General features: G+C 36.0%; 1 protein-coding gene across 1 annotated transcript; it reads right to left on the bottom strand.

Moving 5' to 3' along the window:
• Window positions 1–35: 35 nt before the first annotated feature.
• LOC107100584 (ras and EF-hand domain-containing protein-like) lies at window positions 36–22,810 on the bottom strand. The gene is made up of 17 exons (XM_015399124.1): window positions 22,322–22,810; window positions 17,835–17,987; window positions 14,177–14,267; window positions 12,942–13,037; window positions 9,106–9,183; window positions 8,627–8,742; window positions 8,476–8,544; window positions 6,478–6,559; window positions 6,271–6,341; window positions 6,003–6,183; window positions 5,806–5,907; window positions 3,147–3,291; window positions 2,860–2,941; window positions 2,604–2,718; window positions 2,407–2,520; window positions 2,211–2,287; window positions 36–635 (listed from the first exon to the last, which is right to left on the bottom strand). Exons 1-17 carry the CDS (start codon window positions 22,621–22,623, stop codon window positions 533–535), a joined length of 1,977 nt encoding a protein of 658 aa, XP_015254610.1. The 5' UTR covers window positions 22,624–22,810; the 3' UTR covers window positions 36–532.
• Between the last annotated feature and the right edge of the window lie 3,388 nt (window positions 22,811–26,198).

Raw genomic sequence — 26,198 nt, 5'->3', positions numbered from 1 at the left:
TATATATATGCAGTATATATATATTTAAAGGGGTGAAAAGGGTACAATAGTACATAAATACATTTGATCAGTGCTCCAAAATTATCATAGGTTTAAGAAAAAAAGTAACTTCATCGTAAAATATTAAAAAAGATGTGTTATTCTTTAAATATAATCCCACAAAAAGGGATGAAACTCTGTTAGGACGAGCGTCCTGATAAAAAAAAAATAAAATGGAAAAAGAAACAGACATAAAAAAAAAAAAAGTCTGTTAAAATTATAAAATATATTTAAGCTGAATTTGACCTTGTTATCAATAATGCTCATCCATTTCCAAGTAAATACAAAATGTTATATATTTTTGGATAATTAGATGATTTCGGTTCAATATGTATATTTACAGTTTTCCTTCATTTTGACCAAAGAGTAACCCTTCATGAAACTATGTTTACAGTTTAGAGGTGACACAGATTAAATGTTTAAAAAAAAGACAAAAAAGGAGTGTGTTCTTTCCTTTTAAAAAAGCAGCTGTTGTCTGTTGTTTGTTTGTTTTTTACTGTCCACAGCAACCTTTGTAAGCCTTCTTTGAGAGAGTCTCATTCAGTTTGACCTGAGACTCCGATGGCCGTCTCAGTTTGCCATTTTTCTTTACTTCCCTGTAGAAAAGCAAATAAAGGGTCAGCGGTTCATCTTAAAAACTTAACATTTGTCCTAAAGATAAAATGTATATCTTAATAGAAACTGAAATACATTTATGAAGGTTAAATACACACGGTTTAATATATTGTAAGTTTATATTTGTTCCTCTTAATTATTATAAATTGAAAAATTCTGTTTGGTGAAAAATGTCTTTATAATGGAGTAATAAAACTGATTTCTCAAAGAAATATAGCAAATAAAACGTATTGACAGTTTTCACAAGGTAGGTAAGCTACCACAAGCCATTACTAATGAGGCTGGCAGTTCATAGAATGCTTCAACTTTTAGGATGGACTAAAATAAGTAAGGCTGATCAATGCCACAGCATGTCATAGCTGTCAAGTCTTAACATGATCTGCCTCTCCAAATGGAATTGTCGCAAGCATTGCAAGTCAAAATCTGATCACCCTATTCTAGTTTGCAGTTGCTTGACACGTGTTTAGTTTTAATTTCTTGTGTCTTGAAATATAATTGATACTGGAACTTAAAGGGTTGGCAGTGGATGTCGTACCATTTCCTGTATGTACAAATTAAGAACTTGACAAGTATGCCATGTTGCATTTTTACAATGATTCATGCAAAAGGAGGCCAAACCAAGCTTGGACACACTTTTAAGTAGGCTGATATTTTTGAATTAGAAAATAAGATCATCAGATGAAGCCAATGAAAAATGTTTCATGAGCAAACATGGATTTATTTTTACTTCCAAGTCATTGTTATTAAATAAAAATAACAAAAGTATCAAATTCTCAAAGATTTTCATACTTAATCTATATACTGTAGAAAATCATTTTAACTCCTAGGCTACCTTCACGCTGCAGCCTGAAATGACCTAAATCTGATTTTTTTAGCCAATATCTGACCTGTATCTTATCTTTTCATAACAGTCTAAACAACTACTGTAGGATCTGATTTTTCCAATGCGACCCAGGCCACTTGGCTATGTGCTCCTAAATGAGACATGTATCTGATCTTTTCAAATGTGGCTGGTGTCTGTACGGCCAGGTCGCATTCATCCAACATGTACGTCATTATAACTAGACAATGGTCACTATTCAGCAACCTGCTACATGGATGCGGGAGAAGAAACCGACAACCATGGCAGATTATATTGCAGAGTTCCATCAATGGAGAGAAATTTTTTGATTTTGACAGCTCTCTTCAGGGCAAACTCAATGGGTCTTATCGGAACCATGTGATATTTGATATATAGATGCACTTCCGCTTTACCATCTTTCTTTACTTCCACAAACACTGACCGCGATCTCTACTTGTGATGTCATTGCGTCCACCACTGGTGGTGGATACTTCAGCTATATGAGAGCAGTTCAGACAGGAGATCACATGTTTTTGGAAATGAGAACGACCACGCAAATCAATCCGATTTCACAAGAAAATCAGAAATGAGCATTAAGGCCTGCAATGTGAACGTAGCTTCAGAAGATTGTCCAAATTTAATTTCTTTAATTCAATTATAATTAGTAGTTATGCTCCTGTATGGCTCAAAAATATGAAAAAAAAATAATTCTTACCGTGCTAGATGAAGCACAGCCTCAACAATGTTCGTTCCTGCTTTGGCACTCGTTTCACAGAACAAGGCATCGTACCTCTGCCAAGCAAAGGAAAAAACAAAGCATTACCATCCCCATGTATGGTCTGTTTACTCCAACACCTCGAGCATGGACATATTTATAAAAACTTTCACCACCAGCTGAAAGCAACACCTACTTTGGCTAGCTTTTCTCCTTCTGAGCTGCTAACACAGCATTCTGCAGGAAGTTGATCCCGTAGATCCACTTTATTTCCAACAACACATAAGGGGATTTTCTCATCAGCGGACTCCTTCAGAAAAATATAGGTAGGGACATAGTATATATTACAACTACACGTGGTATTTATTTATTTCTCATTAGCAGCGATGTTACCTGAATCTGATCCACCCACTCCCTGATGTTTAGAAAGCTCCTCTCTGAAGAAATATCATAAAGCAGCAGAACTCCTTGAGCTTTACGGAAAAAGGTCCTTCCAATGCTACGGAACCTAGAGTCAAAGGAAAAAATCATCCCTTTTTTGAGCATTGTCAATTTTCCATTTGAGTCAGTGTTTACACTAAACTGGTGCTCCATTTTTCCATGTTCCATGCTACTTTCTTGCTAAATGTCTTTCTAAGAAGACGTATACCTCTCCTGACCAGCTGTGTCCCAGATTTCCAGGTTCATCATCTCTCCATCCACATGCATCCTCTTCATCTGGAAATCAATACCTGGGAGCAAAAACAAATCATTTTAAATAACCTAGAAATCAAATAGATAAATTTTCTAAATAAGCTGTTGCGAATTTTGCCCATTAAGTAAGAGTATTCAACTCTATATTGACTCCATTTTAAGACCTTCCCATTTTATTTTTGAGTGGAATCCACCTGTAAGTGAGGAACAACACCTTTAGGCGACATGTGTACTGTTACCCACCCAGTGTGGTCTGAATGTTGGCTCTAAATTCATTGAGCGTCAGCCGCAACAGAAAGCTGGACTTTCCAGCTCCTGCATCTCCTGCTAAAACAAGACAGCAACTCGGTAGAGGTTCCTCTGTCACTTTGATGTTGTCTTCGGGCTCCTGAAAGGAACATCACAAAACAAATGATGACATTACTATGAGTTAGAATAACATACTGTATGTAGGAACTCTATGAGGTTGGCAGTTTGTAGTACTGTTGCCTTGCAGCAAGAAGGTTTTTGGTTCAATTTCCGGCAAGGGGTCTTTCTGCTTAGAGTTTGGTGTTCTCCCTGTGCATGTGTAGGTTCTCTCCAGGTACTCAAGCTTCCTCCCACAGTCCAAAAATGATTGTTAGGTTAATTGGCTTCTCTAAATTGTCCTTATGTGAGAGTGTGTGTGTGCATGGTTGTATGTCTATGTGTCTCTCTGTTGCCCTGCTACAGACTGGCGGCAGTCTATGTACGGTCTATGTAGGGTTTACCCTGCTTCACGCACATAGACTGCAGGAGTTAGGCACCAGCCCCACCGCACCCCTGACTAAAAAATTGGGAGATGGATATTATTTCCTTCTCATTTCTGTCATTAGACTATGTAAATTTGCTAGCCTGCTGCCGCAAGCGGGATACCTCTTTTCTCTGTGACCACTAGCTTGCTTGACGTTGCCTTGACAATGTAACTTCTGTGAACTTGTGTTGATTAGGCCTCTAAATAATTTAATTAAAATCCAAATACATGAAATAGTAAAATAAAAGGCAAAATACTTTGCACAAATTTATAAACTGTGCAAAGTATTTTTATTGCATTTATTAAAAATTTCCCTCTTGCCACTAAAACTCCCAATTCCTGCGGCCATGGTGTTGGGTGATTATAACATAGGACTGGACTGAATATCATGCAGATTGATAATGACAGAGAAAGCTTCGCTCATGATGCTGATCAAAAATAAAAAATTAAAGGGATTGTTTTCATCTTTATTATTAACCTGGCAAGCCAGATGGTTTAAATTCAGTAGGGTCTAGCTCTACACATTACCAACCTGAGACTATTGAATCCGTTTAAGAAAGGAGTTTCATTCAGCAGAACCTTCCAGAATGACTGGGTGAGGTGACACCTAGTGTCGGTCTAAACAAGTTTAAGCTTAGCCATTCAAAGTAAGAAATGGAAATATCACCAGAAACCACAAGGAAATGCACAACTCACACTTTTATGGTCTTGCTGTTTTTCTTTCAAAGAGGAAAACATGGATTCTGGCAAAACAGATGTGATAGCAGCAGCCGGTGGGTGTACATGTTTAGTTTTGTTTCAGCTGTGAGTTCAGTACCTCATGCTTTTGTCACAGCTATATGTCCCATCTTAACCAATAGTACCATAATGTGACTGGCTGACACGTTTTGGGTTGGCTTAAGTCAGAGCAGTGGTAGATGTACTCTAGTATGTTGTGAATTGAACCATATAATTAAACACATGAACGTAACCTAACCTAAACTTTCAATGCAGTAACATAAGCTTAAACTGGATATTTTAGACATTATAACGACACCATATCCTTTTAAATAAATTCTGCTCTTTATGTTGTATATACTTTTTCAGCTTTATAAGAGATAAAATCATGATTTTCTGTTTTCATAGTTAACAAATATAATGTGACAACAAATGTTTATTTTAGTCACAGGGCTGGTTTCATTATAAAATGTAGCAGGATAGCTAGAGGGATAAGAGTCCCCAAAGCTTTTTATTAGGGAGCTGCAGAATACTGTGGCATCTTAGGGTCACCAGGTCCCCATTACAACCAGCAGGTGTTACCTAGATGCCATTTGGCATCTTAGAAGGCCTGAAAGGAAAATCACTTTTCTGTTCTACCTTTAAAACTGCACACATGTGGTTTTAATAAACTTTACTGGGATCCTACAGTATACTTTGAGATGCTACTATGAGAGAGATTCCATTCCAGGTGCATTCGTCTTTAGTCCGCAGACCTCAATCTTAGCTGTGTTTCCCTCTGTATGCTCCAGCATTGTGAATTCCTAAAGAAAGTATTGTTAGGGGTCCTAAAAATAGTGCTACCCAAAGTTTTTTTATATGGAATCAAATGTACTCTAATCAAAGTTTGTATTATACCTAATAATTCAGTGTGAGATTATAATCCTAAAATGAAATCTTTATTTATTTCAGGGCTGCAACTCAAAACAATTGCTGATTGATTAATCTGTTGATTATTTTTTCAATTAATAATCAGATGGCTAAAGGTTCATTGAAGAAGATTTTACATAGAATTTAAACTAAATGAAGCTAAAACTGTGCCCTTTGATAACTTCTGGATAGAGCATATCAATAGACAAAAAGGGTTTCTCATCTTGAAAACAAAACAATATATATTTTTTTTAAACTTTTAGAATAGTAACTGCTCTTAGTGGGTTGCTCTTTCAGCTAAAGGCATGTCTCAGGGCCTCTATTAGCAAGTTAACTATTAATCAATTACTAAATTAGTGTTTCAATATTCAATTAAACATGATAAATTCCATTAATGTATTCAGCCCTAATTTATTTAACAGATGTGAATCTCAACATTTTTTTCTGTATCTTTATAATCGCCTGCTTGTAAAATATAGCTTACCATGATCCAAGCTGACTTACCTTTATGGGAAAGGCAGATATGCGTCTTCGCATGGATGAAGCGGTGGAGCTGGTTTTGCTGGGAGCCAACGACACTGTAGCCTCAGATTTGACCTCTGATATCTGAAACAGCCAAAATAAATCAAATTTTAAAGTTCTGTCAAAGCAAACTGCCTTTCTGTTTTAAATGTATCCTGCTCCATTTTTATGCTCCTCACCTCCACATCCGATGGGACACAAGAATAGCTGAGATGGACAGTTTCCACGGAGCTCCTGCTGTCGTCACTATCATAGTCACTGGCTGAGCTCTCTGCTGTGTCCATCGGTATGGACAAGCCACTGTCTAGGTACCTTTCAGCCCAGGTTGATACATGGAGGAGGCTGGGATCAAGCTCGGACCTGTCCACACATAAGATCGCATTACAACTCACCTAAAGATCAATCTGAGGAATCACATAAATGAGAAGAAATGAGAGCTGCATCTACCTGCCATGATTGAGCGTGCTCTGTCGAAGAGGTTTTATTCTCCTGGCGGGGATTTCATCTTGAGGAGAACGCTGTTGTGTGGTTTAGAAGTGACATGGAGGAAACATTTTAATCTTGAAGCTCTGATATCTTTCAGTTTTTTTTTTTTTTTTATGAAACAAATCCAGCAGATATGAGGAAACATAGCTGAGCAAACAAGGAACTTACCCTCCTTTTAGCTGAAACCACTTGACCAGCTAATGCTGAGCGCAGGCCATCATTACTGTCATACAGCTTCTTGTTCATTTCCCTGTTAATGTGATTAAGAAAACAAAAGAGCACATAATTAACCATCGTACAACTACGGTAAGCATGAAAAAAAACAATGCCAAAAGAGTTCATCTCTTCCTCATTCCTTCATTTCTGTTCTTTTTATCTTGCTTATAATGAGCCACCATCTCTCTGTTTAGTCTGGTCAATCACTTTTTGCTCACAACGAACACTTTGAAAGTTATTTTGTTTAAATAGCTAGGATTTTTTTTACCTTGCAGATTTTCACTAACATGATAAAGATGTTTGTATTTAGAGCATGTTTTGTTTTCTTTGCTTTTTCAAACACTTGTTTTAACAACCCAAAGCTCAGTGGGATTCATCAAAACTTCTCTTTAATGAAATATACATCATAAATTCCCTGTTTCTGCTTTCTGACCCAGCTTTCCACATAATCTTTATTGTAGAAATGGGCTTCATCAAAATATCAGATGGTAAAATGTTGGTGTTTGTTATTGATCTAGAAAGATGGAGAGATTGTGATATCATCCATAAGGCACATTCTATATCGGCCTCCGCTTTTTAAGATCTGTCTTCAATTTACCTGGCTAATTTTATTGTTATTTTAACCCTTATTTTGTTAATTTTTGTTTTTTGTTTTGGGCAAACGGTATTTGCACAAAAAGCGTGGTATTATCTTGAAAACTATTATTTCATGTGAAAGGTCATATTACATGATTTTACTTTTTAAAAATGACATCTTAAAATTGTTTTGTTTTTGTCAAGTTGCACATCTCTTATTTATAAGAAACAGAAAAAAAACATTTCTACTAATATTTACTTGCCAGAGACTTTAGGGGCATTCAAATTTTTCACATTATACAAAACTCAATTCAAAACAGAGCTAAATGACATAGTTAACAAGTTTGTTCAGAAGAAGCAAAACAAGCATAACTACAAAAGTGGTTGTATAATTGACTGTGTGATGCAAAGCCTTTCTGTTTGTTAGGACACACCTCACCCTCCAGACCAACAAAAATACTGTATTCTATTTTACTGTACTGACTCAAAGTCCACTATGCTGCCCAATAGTTTTTTTTATTGTTCTTTCTTTCTGGCAGCTCAAACTGTGAGATTAGTCTCTTCTGATTAATTGTAATACTTCTCGAAAACAGCTTCAGCCAGAACAGATCAAGAGCTTCACCAGTTGCCAGTGGTGCTCCCCATGGTAGTGTTTTAGGCACCCTTTTTGTTTTTACCATATTTTACCTCTTTATCACATTTTTAGGAACAGGTTTTTGCTCGTTTGCAAAAAATAATAATAAATCCTCTCTGCATACCATAAAAGTATCTTCATTCTTGGACTTGGTAGGAAAAATGAATTATTATTAATTATTTTTCTTCTGACTTTTTAAAAAATTCCATAGCAACAAACATTCTCAATGGTAACTCAAATTTAGAGTTTTCTTGCCCTGTTTTATAGTATCCTCGATTTATAAAAATCCCATCCCATTCAGGTAACAACACAGCCCTACTTGTAGATTACTTGGTTACATCCAAAACTCAATATTACTATTGCAGCTCTTTTCTCACAACAGAATTAAGCTGGTAAAGAAAACATCAGGCTGGGCTAGAATTTCGTATATTATTTTGGTCCAACAACTACTTTGTGGGCAACCAAAGGAGGACTGCATAAAACAACATATTTTCACTCCTTTACAGACTTTAGTTCTCCCTTTCTGTCACTTTGCCACCTCCTCACCTCTATTTCCATCATTGTTGCGCATGTTAAATTTTCTACTGTTGATCTTTTTTACTTTCAGGCTGACTTTTGAATCTTTGCTTATTTAAATATTCCTTTGTATATTGAGACTGTAAGACAATAATAATTCCTGAAATAAATGCCTTCTTAATTTAATCTTCCAAAACAGAAAAACTTATTTAGTGTGGACTTACTGTAGGATCTGAATCTGATTGGAGTATGACTGATATTCCATCATCATCTTCTTTAACCCTTCCATTTCTCTGTAAAAATTACAATCTTTTAAAAAAGTTAGGATAGATGATAGATCACAATATACTAACTAAGCCAGAAGAGGTCTTCTACCTTTCATGTTGGGCTTTCTGGTCTGCATATATGTTCTTTAGCTTGTCCAGCTCAGAGTGAAGTACAGCCACGTTTGTCTGGTTTTGAATCAGAGAACTTCGCAGCTGCTCATTTTCCTGCAAAAAGACAAAGTTTAACACCATTCACCTGAACCTACACTGCAAAAATGATCTAGAAATAAGTAAAAATTTCTTGAATCAAGTGTATATACCCTCAATTTTATTAAATGGGATGATTTGCCAATGGAATAAGTATTTTTACTCTTGAAATAAGATAATTAGATAATATGCACTTGTATAAGACAAAGCAATAGTTTTTTTCTTATTTTAAATGTAAATTGTCTTGTTCCATTTGCAAAATGTCCCACTTACCTCTTCAATTCAAGAATAAATTCACTTGTTTTAAGAAAAATTACTTATTTAGATTTACATTTTTTGCAGTGTATATATATGACTGATCTCAAGTCTGATGTTCCTTACCTGTAGGAGATCGCTTATCCGTCTGTTCAGTCGGATCATCTCCTCTTTTGACTGGTTTAGTTCAGAGCTTTCCTTGTTCTTCAAACAAAGCCAGATGAACATTTTGTTAAAACTATTTAATCAAATCAGCAGTTCTGTTTTTTAGTCTGCACCAATTTTGGTTTTCTGAACCCTCACAAGTTATCATCCCATTATTTTGAAAACAGAATGTCATTTTGGCCAAGTCACCTTTTTTGCTGCAACCATTATACAAATTATGATTTTTTTTTTCTGGCTTAAGAAACTTTTTTACCAAATCAGTGACATATAAATCACTTATGGTGATTAATTCTGTGCAACTAGTCTGCTCCAAACCAGACTAACAGTCAGGTTTAGTTAATCCTGGTGCTGTATTGGTTCAGTTAGCATTACACTAAAAAGAAACCAATAACTTTTTATCAGGAATTCTGTATTCTTACATGTGTGTTTTAGATTTTTTTTTTTTCATCAATTATTTTGACATTCTAGTGGCCTATTCCATTACGATTAGGTACCATTACTTGCACTACATCTAGCAAGATAAAGTCATATAAATAAAAGTTTGGTATCACTGCTTAGACATTTCCTCAATCCCTTTTAATTGAGCAGCCCACACAGTCTTCACCTCAGTGTGAGCAGCCAATAGTCAGTAATCCTGGTTCAAAGCAGGACAAGCCGTTTACTGTCAACTGTCGCCATCTACAGGACCAAAGCAGCAATTGCTTCCACAAAGGGATGCTTTATTAAAATACATCCAGATTGATTATTTTATGTACAGAGCCATTTCAAACAAAGTGTATGTTGGCTCCAATACAGCAAAAAGGAAAAAAAAAAAAAAAAAAAAAAAAAAAAAAAAAAAAAAAAAAAAAAGAGTACTTCATTGCTGTTGTGTGTTGGTTTCATACTGGCTACAGAACACACTTCTTCCTTAAATACCTGAAGCTATTCGCAATCAAATTATCACATGAACCGGACAACATTCTGCCATCTTGCAGCCACATATTTATATTTAGTGGGTTTTCATGGTGACAAATGACTAAACGAGCTGCAAAAACATATGTGATGAAAACACTCTAGCAAAAAAACTAGTGCAAAAGAAAAATACTGCAAACAAAAAAGAAATGAGCTGTGAACAGGTAAAAACGTTCCACAAATGGCAAAATGAGCTGCAAACACAGTTTTGATGACTGAAATAAAGACCTCACAGGCCTCCTCCTGGACAGTGTGCAGTGTGCTTATACTGTAGATCAGAAGTCATATTAATCAGATTTCTTAAAGGGCTTTTTTACTCCTAAGTACTAAGATTTACTCCTACTCTCAAACATAACAAAAGCTATTTATGAACTTTCCCAAAACCAAGAATCACTCTTACTCCTCCAAATATCAAAGAGACCTCCTGAGGTGTCTAAAATGGGTAGGAGTTGCCACTAGAGGATGGTATTGACAAAAGAGAGATGTGCAATTCCTAGGCTTTGATGGCATACAGCTGATCAAACGGTATTGTTTGAACAGAGCGGGTATAATTTATGAAGTTATGAACTTAATAAGGGGCATTATCACATAAATAACCATGTGCAGCAGAGCTTCAGGCTCGAACTAAAAGCCATTCCAGTGCTCTAGCAGGTAATGGAATTAACCAATATATCGCTATTACAGTTTCTCACAAAACAACATCTGAAAACATAATTTAGGAGGAAATAAACTGGAGGCCATTGTCACTTAAGGGCGGCCACAGGATTATCTAATGGCTGTGCAATAATAAATCGTGGCTATGAGATAAGCAAGTCATAACCGTGTGTTACAAATGCATGGAAATTACATAAATAATTGGTGGCCTGTCGGCACAAATGCATGAACTTACAGCATGTCCGTATGTTGTCCAAAATCACCTAAGCTTATTTTAGATTTTTCTTTTTTTTAATAGTCTTGAATGTGACTAAAACTTCCCGGATCACTCAGATACCAAAGTTAAAGTCATAAAGGAGCCTCATGATGAAAAAGCATAAACAACTCTGCTGTGTTTTTGGCGATGCACATCAACAGTTCTGGAAAAACCTCATAATATAATAAAAGCTTTTTTGCAATATTGAGCTTTTTATCTTAATTTAGGTGTTTTCAATTGGTCTATCAGATTTTATTGCAATATTTAAGTTGTCCAATTCTAGTGATAAAGCTGGGCCATGCCAGCCAGCAATAAGCAGTTCCATTCAGCAAATGGTCAATTGAAAGACATCATCTAAGTCCTACACTTTTCTAAAAGTGCGAGTGAGATATTTGATAAATAACTTTTAATTCCCGCTTTTAACTTGGAAATATTGTGTTCTTAAGTCCACACTTAAGAGTCATCTTAGGAATAATTCTCAGAAGTTAGATAAATATGATCCCTGGACTTCCCAGAAGCTTTCAGCTTAGCCTTTAAGACCATCGACCAAGACAACCTCAACCAGATATGTAAACGGCTCCATGTACCAATCTTCAGCTGGGACTATACACTGTGCAATATTTTCAATCGTTACATGCAGCTACAGCTGAAACTGCATGACGAAACCTCAGGGTTTAAAAGTTCACAGCTCTTGATGCATGTTCTCACACTTTGCGGCCCGACGCTCAAATGCAATCTACCTGCTCACACTTTAAGTCCAAAAACCAAATGTCGGACTCAGCGCAAAGAGATGGCACATGTTTTATTTCCTCCCGACCTTACGATTCCTGATAGGTAGGTGGTCGTGAGAGGCGAATCGCCCGTTGTATACTACACGATGCAGGACGCAAGAGGAGGCTGAAACTCGGCCTGATCGAAAAATTCTCGCACGACTGGAGAATCGGCCCGAAAAGGGCAAAAATAAAATCCTACAGTGTATGCCCGGCTTTAGCCCAGTCCGAAAGGTCTGATGTTTCAACATTTATATTGCTCTTTGTCCAACACACCTGAATCAAATGGCATAATGATATCCAATTATGTGATTCAGCATCTTTTAAACAAATATGTCTTAAAGTTGCAGCATAAAGACTTTAGGCCTCAAGGACTTAAATTTGACAGCTTTGCTCCAAACAAATGACAGTAGCTCAGTGGACCAGTCTGTGACACTCCTTTAGTTTGTTCTGATCTGGTAAAATTATAAGTCTATACAAAGTAAAGAGGTGGATCAGCTAGTCCACTGCTGCAGAGAGAATAACTTGAGCCCAAAAAGACAATGAATGAGATCACATGCCCTTGTCTTACAATATACTTACTAAACAACATTAGTTTAATTTGGTGCATATCAAATTCTTAGGATGGAACTTCTTTAGGATATGAGGTTGTGCTCACACTCAGACACTGTGTGAAGAAAGCCTAGCACAGGTTATAAATTAAGTACAACCTTTCCTCAAGAGGTGGTGGTTATAAACAGGATTATTTAGTCTCTGCTTTACTTATTCATCACTGCCTGCTCTGGTTAAGCCATAAAATAAGATCAGGTAAGGTTCAGATTTCATCCAGGACTGTGCAGGTCAAGAATAAGGCAGCAATAATCTCTGCAATGCCTTCTAGGTATGTAGGTAGATGTGTATCTACATTATTTATGGATCGATATCTACAGTAAAATATCTAGTGCGAGTCTAATTCTCTCACTCCTGAGAAAGAAAGAACCGTCTGTACATCATTTCCTCTAACAATAGGCAACGTTTCAGATATGCATGTCAAATCCCTGTATATATTAAATATCAGCTGGATTTACTCAATAGATTTTCTTGGTGGACTGTTTTATCCCCTAGAAGTTAAAACATTTAAACAATTTTCCATAGAAACAGGCATGCATGTTCAGAGGAAAACCTACCTTTAACAGTTGATCAGCTGTGGCATGCAGGTCTGCAACCTCATTGTTGTGCTTCCTCTGCATGGTTGCTATGATTCCTTCCATTTTCTTTTGCTCCTGCAAACATGACACCAGCGCAGTCAGAGGTGCATAGTGGCCAAGAGCTTGAAGTGGGGCTTTCATCAGACATTACAGAGCCTCTTTGTGAGAAAGACCCCTAACCTGCTGTGTTAGCCTGCAACACAAATACAGTGGAATCCGCTCATACTGTAGTGGTCACGAAACGGATAGCTTCCGCATTTACTGAATTTTATCCCAGTACCATGCAATTTTAATTACAGTATACTGCGCTGTCCACAGACATAACTCTGGTAGCCTATGTAACTTATTATGTGCTGTTTCTTCGGCTCTGCTGTGCCTAAAAATAAAGTTTGAAACAAATGCTTAATCACAGCACAGTACTGCACAGTGGATAACTCTGGTAGCCTACAGTAGGCCTATGTAAGTTATTCTGGGAGACGGCTCTGCTGTGACGCCGGTGCATTTTTTAAATATGTCTGAAAATAAAGTTTGAAACAAACATTTTCATAGAACAACAGCATAGAAGATAACTGCATAAGCTACAGAAAATTAAAGCTAGCCTACATCTGTTTTGTGTTGCAGATCTGCTGCCCAGCATTAAGAAATCACTTAACATATCTATCCATGGTTCCCTGGATCAGAGTGTTGTCCAACACTGAGTTCACTTCTTTTTTAAAATGATGTAAAAGGTCAAAGTTTCTCAAAGCTCTGGAAGGGACAACAGTCTCCACTTCTTCATCCTCCTCCCCCTCCTCGCTGCGCGAAGCACAGGTGGACGCACCAAAGCGCTCTTGTACCTCCGAAATGTACACGTAATTTTAAAATCATTTTTGCACATGTATGCATTCATAAAATGGCCAAAACTATAAGCAGATTTCTTGATTACTATAAACAAATTATTTCAGCAGCATTTGTATAAAAATGATTCTGTCCCAAGTCTTTTGATCTATATAAGCGGTTGATTACTATATCCATGAGCACTATAAGCAGATTCCACTGTACTTAGGCAGCCCAGGTAGAAATAAACTATTTCAGTTGAAATTCTTATGAAATATAAATACTATACATATACATTCCAGTTATATGTTTTCTTATAATATATCCTTTTGTGACTGATATTATTATTTTGGTGTTAAAGATGAATCATAGAAGAAGTTAGTGTTTGTGACACTCACCTCGTCTCTCACCCGCTCCTCTGCTCGGGAAAGGTGTTGCTGAATATCATCTTCCATCTCTGCAAGCTGACTGGTATTTATCTCTTCAGCTCTGTTTTAACAGAATGGAAAACACAGGTTTGAATGGCAACCTCAAAACTATCCAACCAAAACAGTTCATCCAGCAAACGTCCAAGAAAAGAAGAAAGAATCCAGGTTACTTTCATTCATATGAGAGATCCAAAACTCCAGCCTTGATGACTTCTCACTCCTACTCACACAGACCAAACTGATCTGAGGGAAAGTTTTGTAAAGATTTACTGATTGTTTCCTGAACACGCTCATCAGTTCACATTGCTGATTAATTCCCAGATATCACTTAAACACAATGAGGAGACATGCTCAGTTTCTAAAAATATAAAAAAAACAACTGGGTGGGGCAGCATATTTAAAGGTTCCTACTTCCTTATGCGAAGGAATGCAACTCGTCTTTTGCAGCGCACTTGCTCAACCAGAGAGAGAGCTCATCCAGTAGACAAAAGGTTCTGAGTTGTTATCACATCTACTGCTCTAACCTCTCTGCACAATCCTCACCTTCTGGCATAGAATGGTCAGAAATTCAGTGATGTTCCCTTCTTCCCCATACATACTTTGCAAAATAAAAAAACTACTTAAAACAAGGGCTGTTTGATTGCAATCAAACAAATCTGTTTGTTCCCAGACAAAAGACTGAATCTCATGTTGTTGTAGTGCTACTGTTGAAACAGGTAGCAAAAAAATTGATTTCTAAAGCTGGATAAACACCTTTCTGTAACTTTAGTCCATAATGACTCATCATGCTACAAGCAAACCTTTCTATGAAAAAAAACAAAAACACTATAAATGGTAGAGACCAGCAGCTCCAACAAGCTCCTGATTATGAAAATATTATAAGGTGAGGAGAAGGAGAACAGAGGTATTCATAGCCCTTGCAAATTTACAATTTTTAACTTGATTTTTTTCATTGGAGCAAGAAAGCCTTGGGTTCATATGACGGCCGTGGGTTTCTCTAAACAGAGCGTGCATGCTCTCACCCTGCATGTGTGGGTTCTCTCTGATTACTGCAGTTTCCTCCCACAGCCCAAAAACATGCCTGTTAGGGTAATTGGTTAGTCGAAAATGGCCTATTATTAAACAATACACTGCTTTTAGTAGCTGGAAGTTGCAGCAATGAATGTTTCCAAACCAGCACGTAAAGCCTTCTTCCACAAACGTAAGCATAGCCTTAAAAAAAATGCCTACAAAGATATGATCTATTAATGCAGTAGCATAAACCCACACTAAAATGTTCTTAAAAAAATAAAATAAAACATTTAATTAGTTTACATTGATTATGTAGAGACAAAAAAAAAACTAATCTGAACCGTTTTGAAATATCTAATGGTTTTAAAATTTTTCTATTCTAGTTAAATGAATGTAAAGAAGCATTGCAATCTGCTATTTAAGTTGACTAGAATAACATTTAAGTTTTATTTGAGATGGTCTAAAAAAGTGGTTATTCATTCAAGCAAGGTGAATGCTCTATAAACTAAAGTATGGCTGCAAGAAATTATAGACTCACAAGCTTTCAAAAATATATATTAAAATCCATAACTTTTAAAATAACTGTAAAAAAAAAAAAAAACATAACTCCTGGAACAAACACAGGTAGACAGAGGTAAAGATTGTTCTTACACCCTGATGTTAAGAACATGAAGAAAAAAAAACATCTTTGAATCTTACTGTTAGAGAACTTAAAAGGAGGGGGTCAAAATGAGGACGCACTACATAATTTTTCCAGTCCTCAAAGAAAAATAGATTTTTTTTTTTTTACATGTTTGTTAAAGTGCAACTAAAGTCTCATGCAGAAGCAGATTCCAGTCTTTCCCGCTTCTCATACTAGACTTTTCATACTTTTTTGCGAACTGAGCAGAACCAGTGTAGAGAGATACAGGGAGATTTTTCCTGTGTGGGATTTAGGATAAAATCAGACAATACTGAAAAACTAAATAGCATGTCCAATGTTTTACATGTGATAGTTGATTGTGCTGTCCCTGAAAAAGAAAGATTACTGAGCAGATTTTTAGATGTGCAAACTGGTTTAGTTCTGCCCCATTAAAATGAGCAGAATGTGCTTTCTATAGGCAACATGGAAGTTCCTGTCAAAGAAAGATGAGAAACTAATCCATATAGTTGCATGTTATACCAATCATTATCTAAATAAAAACATTTTATATCAGTGGCAGGTGGTGCATCTGGCTAGGCCTTCAGTGGGCTTCTCCCAAATTTACTTCTTAACATCACAAATTTCATACTTTAATGAAAGAAACCATCAATACAATACAAATATACAATGTAATGATAAGATAAAGCGTACAAACAAAACATATCATACCAGGGATCCATGTTTTGTTCTAACTAGCCAATCAGAGGACAGAAAATGCTGATGTTCAGAAAAGCCCGCTAGCTGGAAGTGTGGGACAAATCTGAAATCGAATTTTTTTAAAGAAACCGTCCCTCATTAATAATGTTAAGATAACAACAGCCTTCCCTAATGATTCTGAAGGCCCTGGGAAGATTTGATTGACATAGCAACGCACACAGCCTGAAGTCTGATTGGACAAAAACTCTAGCAAAAAAGACAAAAAACTCAGCCAAGAGAAATGCTACGGAATTAGGAAAAACGATTGTTTGGAATAAGTAATCCCATTGCATGGAAGAAAATTAAAGTTTAGGTTGTGAATGTGGATCAGTGCTTTTGATGATTTTAGGCCAGCAGAAAAGACTTTGAAAGCCGTGACTGTTCACCACTGTTTTATATAATTTACTGTATAGTGCACGTCATATAAGTAGCCTATTTCAAAAGACTAAGAAAAAAAGTATAAAATGATAAAAAAAAAACAACAAAAAAAAAAAACAAAGTTTAATGTAAAAAAAAAAAAAAAAAAGATAAGGGCACTCTCCTTGTGGGTCAAAATATGAACTATTGTGCATACATGCATGTCAAAAACCGAAGCGTTTACCACTTTAAAAAATACATGAATTCAGTATCTCAGGAAAAATGATGTGGTAAGTCCATAGAGTGAAACTAATAACACAAATCTGAGAGTTACCTGAATATTCCAAAGAATAATTATTGGAGCTCTCAATAAGCAAAATACGAAGCAGCAGAAGCTTTAGTTGAACATAATGATGATGAACCAGCTGACAGATGGCGCAGTAAACTGCACCCAAGCTCAGTGACAGTTCGGTCTGTTCGGAATCAAAAGCTTTGTTATTTACGATCACCAGGAAGCAAAAACAAATTCCATTATAATCCCAGTTAATCTTGGGAAACATTTACTATGTCATTTATTAACAACTGTTGAATTAAGCATGGTAAAAAATTAATCTATCATTAGAGAAGACGGTATAAATAATTAAACAGAACAAACAGGACAAAATGGGTTGATATGGAGCCACCATTTATGACAATTATTTTCTGTTTTAACATGAAGGTAAAACCTTTTACTTATGGTCAGACTAAATGAAGCTTTTATAAGCAATATTTGGAGGATCGGGTGATCTGAACAGGACTTTATTGGCCTCAAAGAATGTTATTATGATTAAAAGCAAATTGGTTGTCACTTTTTAAAACAAATACTTGTGTTATTTTTCTTACCGCTTCAAAGATGTCTCCAACTGTTCACACTTTAGTTTGTTTTCCAGGCTTAAACTGAGAAGAGATCGGATGATTTCCTCATACTCCTTGAGAAGAGTGGTGTTTGCAGAGGAGTGAATGGCCTGGTAAAGGTCAGCCAGCTGCTCCCTGAGGCTAAATAATAGAAAAAAAAAAAACTTATAGCTGACAACAAATAGGCAAAGGCAACCAAATGCTCAACAAACTGAAAAAGCTGGGCAAAAAACAAATGATTTGCAAATAAATATTTTGATCTAAATGTGTAATGGTAAATATAACCTCAACAGAAAAATTTAAGGAAAATTTCCCCAACACATTTTTCAATTATATAGAAACATTCAAAGAAAAAAGGTACAATATACTTAGAACATTTGCACTACCTGTGTTTAGGATATCTGTAATTAATACATTTGACATCTCAGAATAATAATCATATACTAAACAGGAATGGAGTACAGCTGCCAGTTAAGTTTGTATAAGTGCTCTCTGGTGTTTCACTGAGCTGCCTCTGTTTATCCTGCATGGATTAACAAAGAGAAACAGTGATGGCATAACAGGGACTTTTTTACGTCAATATGACACCCACTGTCTGAAAAACGCTACTGTCCTAAACTGGTCTTTCACTTTTCTTCCAGCGCTGAATTAATTTGGTTTCACATCACATCATTTTTAGGGACATTGTGATTTTTGTTTCTCCTTTCTGCTCCGGTAGGTGTGTTTGAATCCAGCTGTTGTTTAGCTTTCTTTCTTAGCTTTCTTTTGCCAAAATAGACTTTTAAAATTGTTGAAAATAGTGTATGGTCAACTTAATTCCTTTTTTATTTTTGTATAATTTAGACCCATACTATTTACCCAGCATATATTATGTTATTTCTTTAGTTCTTGAAAGTTTTAACAGGCAGCTCTTTTCTTCATGTGGATATAACTGTAACCTGAATTGGATTTAACAACAATAGAGGTAGATTCCTTATTTCCAGTTAATGTTACTATAAAAAGTGTTTTTGGTTATTTGTTTAAAAATAAAAAATTAATAGTCAGGATGCACCAAAGATTTTCGGCCGAAAATCACTGTATATTCAAGGCTACAGGGGATGCACATGCCTTCGGAGGATGCAGGCGCTGAATTCAAACTCAGCAACACAGGTTTGGAGTGAGGGGGTGCGGGTTTAAATGCTGCATAGCTCCGTGTGCACTCAGATCAGTGGCACAAAATGCCATAGAGAAACAAATGTCCCAATTACCATTCTAAATATGAGAACATTGCAGTACAGAACAGGAAACTGAACATGAACATGCTCACACGTCTGTGGCAAATGTGTTTGAAAGGCAAGAAAGTTAAGGTAAAGGGCGTAGAAATATATATATTAAAAAAAGTATATACCAATATATAAATATTTTGGTACGTTTCTCATCAAATAATCTATAATTTATTCAAATAAGTTGGGGAAAAAATTTGTTTTTTTAATAGGATTAGTACACATCGTATCCAAAAATGCTGTGATTTTAATATTTGACATAAAAAACTTCTTTCGGTGGGTTAGGGTTTTGGTGTTTTGGTTTCAGCCTTGTTTTCCTACTTTTTCGTTTTTGGCCAAGAATTTTCATCTCGGTGCATCCCTTATTAAAAGCTATCAGGTGATCCAAAACATTGTGTCCAAAGTTCATGTGAAAAATAAAAAAGGGGTATCATGATTCTCTTATTTTAACTTCCCTAGCTTGGCTTACTATAAAATCCAGATTAGAATTTCAAATCCTACTTCTCACATATAAAGCCTTTCAGTTATCAGGCTCCTCTGTTGTGGAACCAGCTAACAGTTTTAGTCCGTGAGGCAAACACCCCGTCTACTTTTAAGGGTAGGCTTAAAACTTTTCTAGTGGCTCAGATTATTCTGAGCTATCTCTATAGTTATGCTGCTATAGGCTTAGAGTTCTGGAGGACATAGGGACCCCTATTTCATTATTCCATCTCTATTCCCCCACTCTCCAGAATCTGTTAGTTCAATCTCTAACGTTCTGCTCTATCTGCTTTTTCTCATAGTAGTCTCGCCTCGTCTGTTCTTAGTTGGCTGTGACACCATCCTGAAGAGAAACATCAGCTGTGCTGCTTCCATCAACACCCTTGTTTATAGATGCTGGAGATCGGCCTGTTTTCCAGTGTAGTCCTGTTTCTCTGACCATGACTGGCTGGATGCGCTCTCTTTGTCCTCTGGCATGGGAGCTGGCTCGGTGCTCGTCTCCCTGGCTGTGTGTTTCCTGGATGGCGCCGCCTTTTACAGTTGCTTTTTGTATCTCTGCTTCTGTCTCCTTGAACCCTAGTCGGCCTCAGCAGATGGCCGCTCACACTGGGCCTGGTTCTGCTGTAAGGTTTCTTCCTGTTAAAAGGGAGTTTTTCCTCTCCACTGTCGCTACAAGCATGCTTAGTGTCAGGGATTGTATTTGAGTCAATGAGTCGATGCAATCACCTGGTTTTCCTTAGATAGAAAAACTTTGAATCAATTTGACTGTATGATCTGATCGAACTGTAAAGTGCCTTGAGATGATGTGTTGTGAATTGGCGCTCTATAAATAAACTGAATTGAAATTGAATTTAATTTAATAAAGAGCCAGGTGAAAAGGTACATTGATCTTTGAATATTTCTTTCTCATAGTTGTCGTTTCTATCTATTTAAATATGATGTAAATGTTTCCTTGAATTGTCATTAAAACATTATCTCTCTTTCCTTTAAATATTTTAACATTTTAGTTAGCATATACATTCAATTTAGGTCTGGTCAAAACTAATTCACAGGTCAAAACCCTGTGAATTTAAATCGACTTTGACCCCTGAGCAGCAGTAACTGAGGGGTAAATTAAAGAAATAAAGCCAAAATTCCCAAAGCAGAAAGAATATTAAAAGAATAATTTTTGTTCTTTCCTTTTTTAGAGTAATGAAAATTGTATTGATCTGTGTGTAATGAATAATTCATAGTGGATCAGGAAGTGTTTGCTTTGGGATGGAAACCTTGTATGTCTAAAACGATTCCTTTACTTAAAATTTTGTTAGCTTGTCTGTCAGACTATTTTACTCTGTTTGGTGGTGACAAGGATGCAGAGTGCAATCTAACCTTTTATTTTAGCTATAAAAACTCATCATCTCCTTAAGTTTTCATCTATATAGAGGGCATTCAGCAGTTTTGCATGCCATGATGAAATATCATCACTGGATAAAAAACACTTCAAAGCGAAGCTGCCTCTCTTGTCTGGGTTCCATCTATTTCATGATGTCGCTGTTTTAAGACAATTCTGCTGTCTGAACAAAGTTGCTGTACAGATAAGCTGCTAAAAGAGGGCTTTTCTAAAAGTGGCAATTTCTTTACAACACAGGCTCAGTGTGGTGAAAATAGATGTTTCCTGGAGGGGGCAGCTTTACATAACCTCTGACTACTGGTTGTCACAGGACAGGGAGAGGCTGTCTCTCAGAGAAGAGAATTCATGAGGATCACTCACACATCCATGAAGAAAGCAAAACAGCACTTTGTGCATGATTTTGATAAACAGCATTATAACAGAGCTAAAAGGTCAAAAGGGTTGATTTCCCATGATATAGGCTCTTTAACATTTGTTTGAGAGCATGTCTTGACAGTATATCAGGACAACTTTTTCATATGATAATTTGAAATCTATGTTTATGGAGTATCATAACTGTTTAACTTATTTTATTTATATTATTTTCAGTAACCGAACACATTTAGTTTTTTTTATACAATATTTGATGCAGCTTCATAATCAATTGTTAAAATTAAGCATGCATCCCTCAAGTAAGGTTAAGGCTGTCTTTATACAAGAGGGAACTTAGGTTTTTATAGAGAACAGTTGCTTGACAATTGTTAGTCAATTGATCTTTTGAATTGAAACTTTGGATCAATTCATTAATTGATTAATTGCATCCTTAAATAGAACAATATCACAGCCTATGTAGATAATCTCACAGATCCAACATCAAAACAAGACAACATTATGGCACAACTGCATAAAAAACGATTAGCATCTATATATAAAACCATCCTCAAGTGGAAGCATGGTGGTGGCAGCATTATGCGGTGGGGATGGAACACCTAGTACAACTTGTTGGGGCTAATTGCAACAAAATCTTCAAGATGCTGCAAATGACATGAGACTTAAAGCAAAGGCCTCAAACAAAGAGAAAAAATAATTACAGTGTCTCCAATTAAAATCTAATTTAGGTTTGGCATTTTCTCACATTATGCAAATCTATGGCACCCTTCTCAAATTAGGAAAATATGCATATATGAGAACCAAGCATCACTTCCCTTTCACGTCATTGTTACGCACGGCTTTGTCTCTCGCGTAAAACACAAAAAAAACGTTATATTTTAAAGTTGTATCATAATTAAAAACATTAAAAAGTAAACAAAAAACTGCAAAACAGGGTTACAGCAGTGGATCCTGAAGGCGTTTAATGTGTTTACCTTTCAGGGAGGACAAACTCCTCATCTATCCTGTCCACAAACTCTTCCCACGGAGTTTGGGTTGCTCCAGCGCCAAATGACGCGAGATTGAGAGTCTCAGAAACTTCCTGAAACCTTGAAGAAAACCGACAGTAGTCGATGTATCCGTCCTCATCTGCTCCGAACTTCATGAACAGAGTTTGAACCTCCGTCTCTGGGACGCCGAGCTCCCTGCACACAGCTGTGAAGTCCTCATACTCGATCCTTCCGGACTTATTCACATCGCAAGCGGAAAACAGCCGCCTAAGGCTGAGTCGGTACATAGTTTCTGATAAAAACGCATTCAAATTTTTAGCGAATGGAAATGTTTGATAGGGTTACTCAGCTCAGGGTGGTTACACTTCATCATAGGCATCTGCGGAAAAATAAAAGCTTTGTTCCTTTAAGGAGAAACGGATTGGTCCAGGTGTCGCCGGTGGGAGGCGAATCAATGGACCAAGGTGCCTCCTTTTACGCACGGCGGCGAGAGGAGCGGAGTTATGTGCAGTAGATCCAGAAGAGATAGGAGGTGACGCTTACGTGTATTTACTCTGGTGTGTGGCGCATAGGGAGGTTTTATCACTGACAGATCATACATTTAACTTTTTTTTAGCAAATATTGCGTCACCATTGTGTAAACATAGAGCAGCTCAAAAACGAAGATACCTTTGTTTCAGTGGCGGTTCTAGATCAAATGTGCCACGGGGCCAGGAGGGGGCCCGCTTGTTTTCATGGGGGCACAGAAAAGCATGAAATAATAAAAAAAAAAAAAACAGGGCAAGGGATTCAAATATATTAGGGGGCTGCAGGAAGTGAAATTTTCATTAAATTAGGTTTAATTACAATGTATGTCTTATTATGTCAATATACATTCATCATTTAGGAATTTAATTTTTAATTTTTTTGACTTAATTTAAGTTAAAATTAAAGTTTTCTATAAAATCTGAATTAGAACTCAAGAAAAACTGATACATTTGGCAGTCAAAATTAGAGTATTTGTTTTGAAAAAACATTTAGCAGATGAAAACTTGGATCCTATCTCAATTCCACTGACGCTATTGCCTTATTTTTAGTTTTTTTTTTTTTTTAATAAGAAAAGAAAATAGATCCAAAGGACCTATAAGTAACCATGTCTGTTCCAGTGCATATCATCATTAGGATTTCTTTTAGTAGTATGTCTTCAGCACAGGGGCCATAAGAGGGGCCAGGACATTTTCTACAGGGGCACTGGCCCCTGTATAGAACCGCCCATGCTTTGTATGACAACATTTTGAAATTATGAGGAAATTGTTCCATCCTGAAAAAGTTTAAATAGGCTGAAAGTAGCCTATAAAAGAAAAAAAATAATTTAATAAAATGTTAAACATTTTAGTCACTTTTTTAGAAGATCAAAATCATATATTTCAAAGGTTTACAATATTGGTATACTATTTCAAATCTTTATTGTCATTCTTTTTTTATTTATTTATTTTGTCTTACAGAAAATGGCATCCAGGCTACTTGATTGGGAATTTAGCATGGCTTTTTGAAATGGTGTTGCATGGTGGCAATCTGCCTGTAAAAGCATCACTTAAAATGGACAAAACTAACTACTTTGGCTGTTGATGCTGTTTCGATTATTATTATATTCATGATTAATGGAATTTTAAAAAATGTGTGTATATTCAACCAATAGTTTGAGTCATGAGTCAGCTCTGGTACCATTTTATGTGTTAGAAGCTGAAAAGTTGGGGTGTAATGAAAGCCCAGGTTACTTTGATAGCAGCCTTTAAGTCACCTGCATTGTTGGGTCTTCTGCATATAATCTATTCAACAATACCCCATAAGGCCAGTTAAGTGTTACCCGAAATAATCCCTAACTGTGAAAACTTCACACATTAATTTGGTGCATCCAGCTTTTACTGTCCAGACATTGCAAACTTGCTTTCTTAAGTAAATACAAACTTTATTTTCACCTGTGAAGAAGATATTAGAGACTCTTAAAGCTCTGACTGCAGCCTTATTTACCCATTTGTTAAGCTCTTCCAAAGTCTTGAATGTGTTTTGCTAACAACCCTGTGGTTATAGTTATCTCTGGTACTGTTAGACTTTTTTTCCCGGAACACATTTGCCTTCTGCTCACTTCTCTATAAATTATGCTTGGATGCAGCCCTCTGTGAACAACCGGCTTCTTTAGAAACATCCTTTTATGATTTATCCTTCTTCTAAAGAGTGACCACGACTGTGTGGATATCTGTCAATTCAGCTTTCCTTGGTCTCAAACATTATGTAAAACAGGATAAATCTTTTGGAAATACAAGAGTTAAGGTAGGTCTGATCCAAGTAAAAACACAATATTGAGGTAGTCCAGTAACTTTATATAAATGTGTGTGTGTGTGTGTGTGTGTGTGTGTGTGTGTGTGTGTGTGTGTATGTATGTATGTATGTATGTATGTATGTATGTATGTATGTATGTATGTAGTGGTGTCAAAAGTACACACATTTGTTAATTAATTAGAATGGATTCTGCAGCTTAAAAAAACTCTGGGACAACTTGAAGTATCAACTTAACCTCTTTGCTCAACTTACAGTGAAAAAGTATGTGCTCCTAAAATTACTTAAACTATATAAGTATAAAGTAACCTTAAAAAAAAACTATTTCGAAAAAAAATTTGAGATAGGGCCAAGGATGAGGGNTTTGCCTTCTGCTCACTTCTCTATAAATTATGCTTAAATGCAGCCCTCTGTGAACAACCGGCTTCTTTAGAAACATCCTTTTATGATTTATCCTTTACATACATACCTGTATGTATGTATGTATGTATGTATGTCTGTCTGTCTGTCTGTCTGTCTGTCTGTCTGTCTGTCTGTCTGTATGTATGTATGTATGTATGTATGTATGTATGTATGTATGTATGTATGTATGTATGTAGTGGTGTCAAAAGTACACACATTTGTTAATCAAGTATGGATTCTGCAGTTTAAAAAAACTCTGGGACAACTTGAAGTATCAACTTAACCTCTTTGCTCAACTAACAGTGAAAAAGTATGTGCTCCAAAAATTACTTAAACTATATAAGTATAAAGTAACCTTAAAAAAAAAACTATTTCGAAAAAAAATTTGAGATAGGGCCAAGGATGAGGGAGGTCTTGTTGGTCTCCATCTCCATCCCGTCTCCATCTCCCGATATGCTCTCGCCTACTGTATGTCTAACCTTTCAGACATTTCAACATCTTTTTCTGAATCCGACATTGTAGCATGGCATAGACAATTCACGTTTGCAGTTTGACTCATCCAATTACACTAGTTTTCACTAGATGTGAATGGCGCCAATGATCTGCATTGGATGGCGCACATGACGTGAAATAAATATTTATAAACATTAAACCAAAGCCAAGAGTAACGAGTAATATTTGTTTTAAAAATGTAAAGAATAGAAAGTATAGATACTTGTGTGAAAATGTAATGAGTAGAAGTCAGAAGAAAAATAAGCAATTGAGTAAAGTATAGATACCTAAAAAGTGTACTTAAGTACAGTAACAAAGTATTTGTATTTTGTTACTTTTGTTACCTCTGAATGTATGAATATATGTATGTATGTTACATATTTAAAGTTCAGAAAGAAAATAAAACTTAAATTTTAAAAGTTTAAATTCAAAGAAAATCACTATCTTTATTGATTTCTTAATTATGAAAATTATTTGAATATTTTGGAGTTAGTTTTGAAAAGCTTTAGTTTCCTAAATGTTGTAGTTAAGTGGGTCTGCTGTTTAATTAAAATATTTTTCAAACATTATGAAATAAACCAAATCTTTATATCAATAACCACAAATGTATTTTGAGGATAGATAACAGCAAATATCAACTTAAAATAATAGC

This window comes from Cyprinodon variegatus, unplaced genomic scaffold (genome assembly GCF_000732505.1).
Source record: "Cyprinodon variegatus isolate N-32 unplaced genomic scaffold, C_variegatus-1.0 Scaffold990, whole genome shotgun sequence".
Taxonomy (NCBI): Eukaryota; Metazoa; Chordata; class Actinopteri; order Cyprinodontiformes; family Cyprinodontidae; genus Cyprinodon; species Cyprinodon variegatus.
The sequence above is the reverse complement of the archived record's forward strand: the minus strand, read 5'-3'. Positions and strand labels throughout refer to the sequence as shown.

What these genes read in the sequence shown, in the direction of transcription:
- LOC107100584 (XM_015399124.1), bottom strand. Translation starts at nt 22,623, where the DNA reads ATGTACCGACTCAGCCTTAGGCGGCTGTTTTCCGCTTGCGATGTGAAT. An exon ending in TGGTTTCAGCTAAAAGGAGG is followed by an intron (nt 6,342 to 6,477) that starts GTAAGTTCCTTG and finishes ACCACACAACAG; the next exon opens with CGTTCTCCTCAAGATGAAAT. An exon ending in GACACAGCTGGTCAGGAGAG is followed by an intron (nt 2,719 to 2,859) that starts GTATACGTCTTC and finishes CTTTGACTCTAG; the next exon opens with GTTCCGTAGCATTGGAAGGA.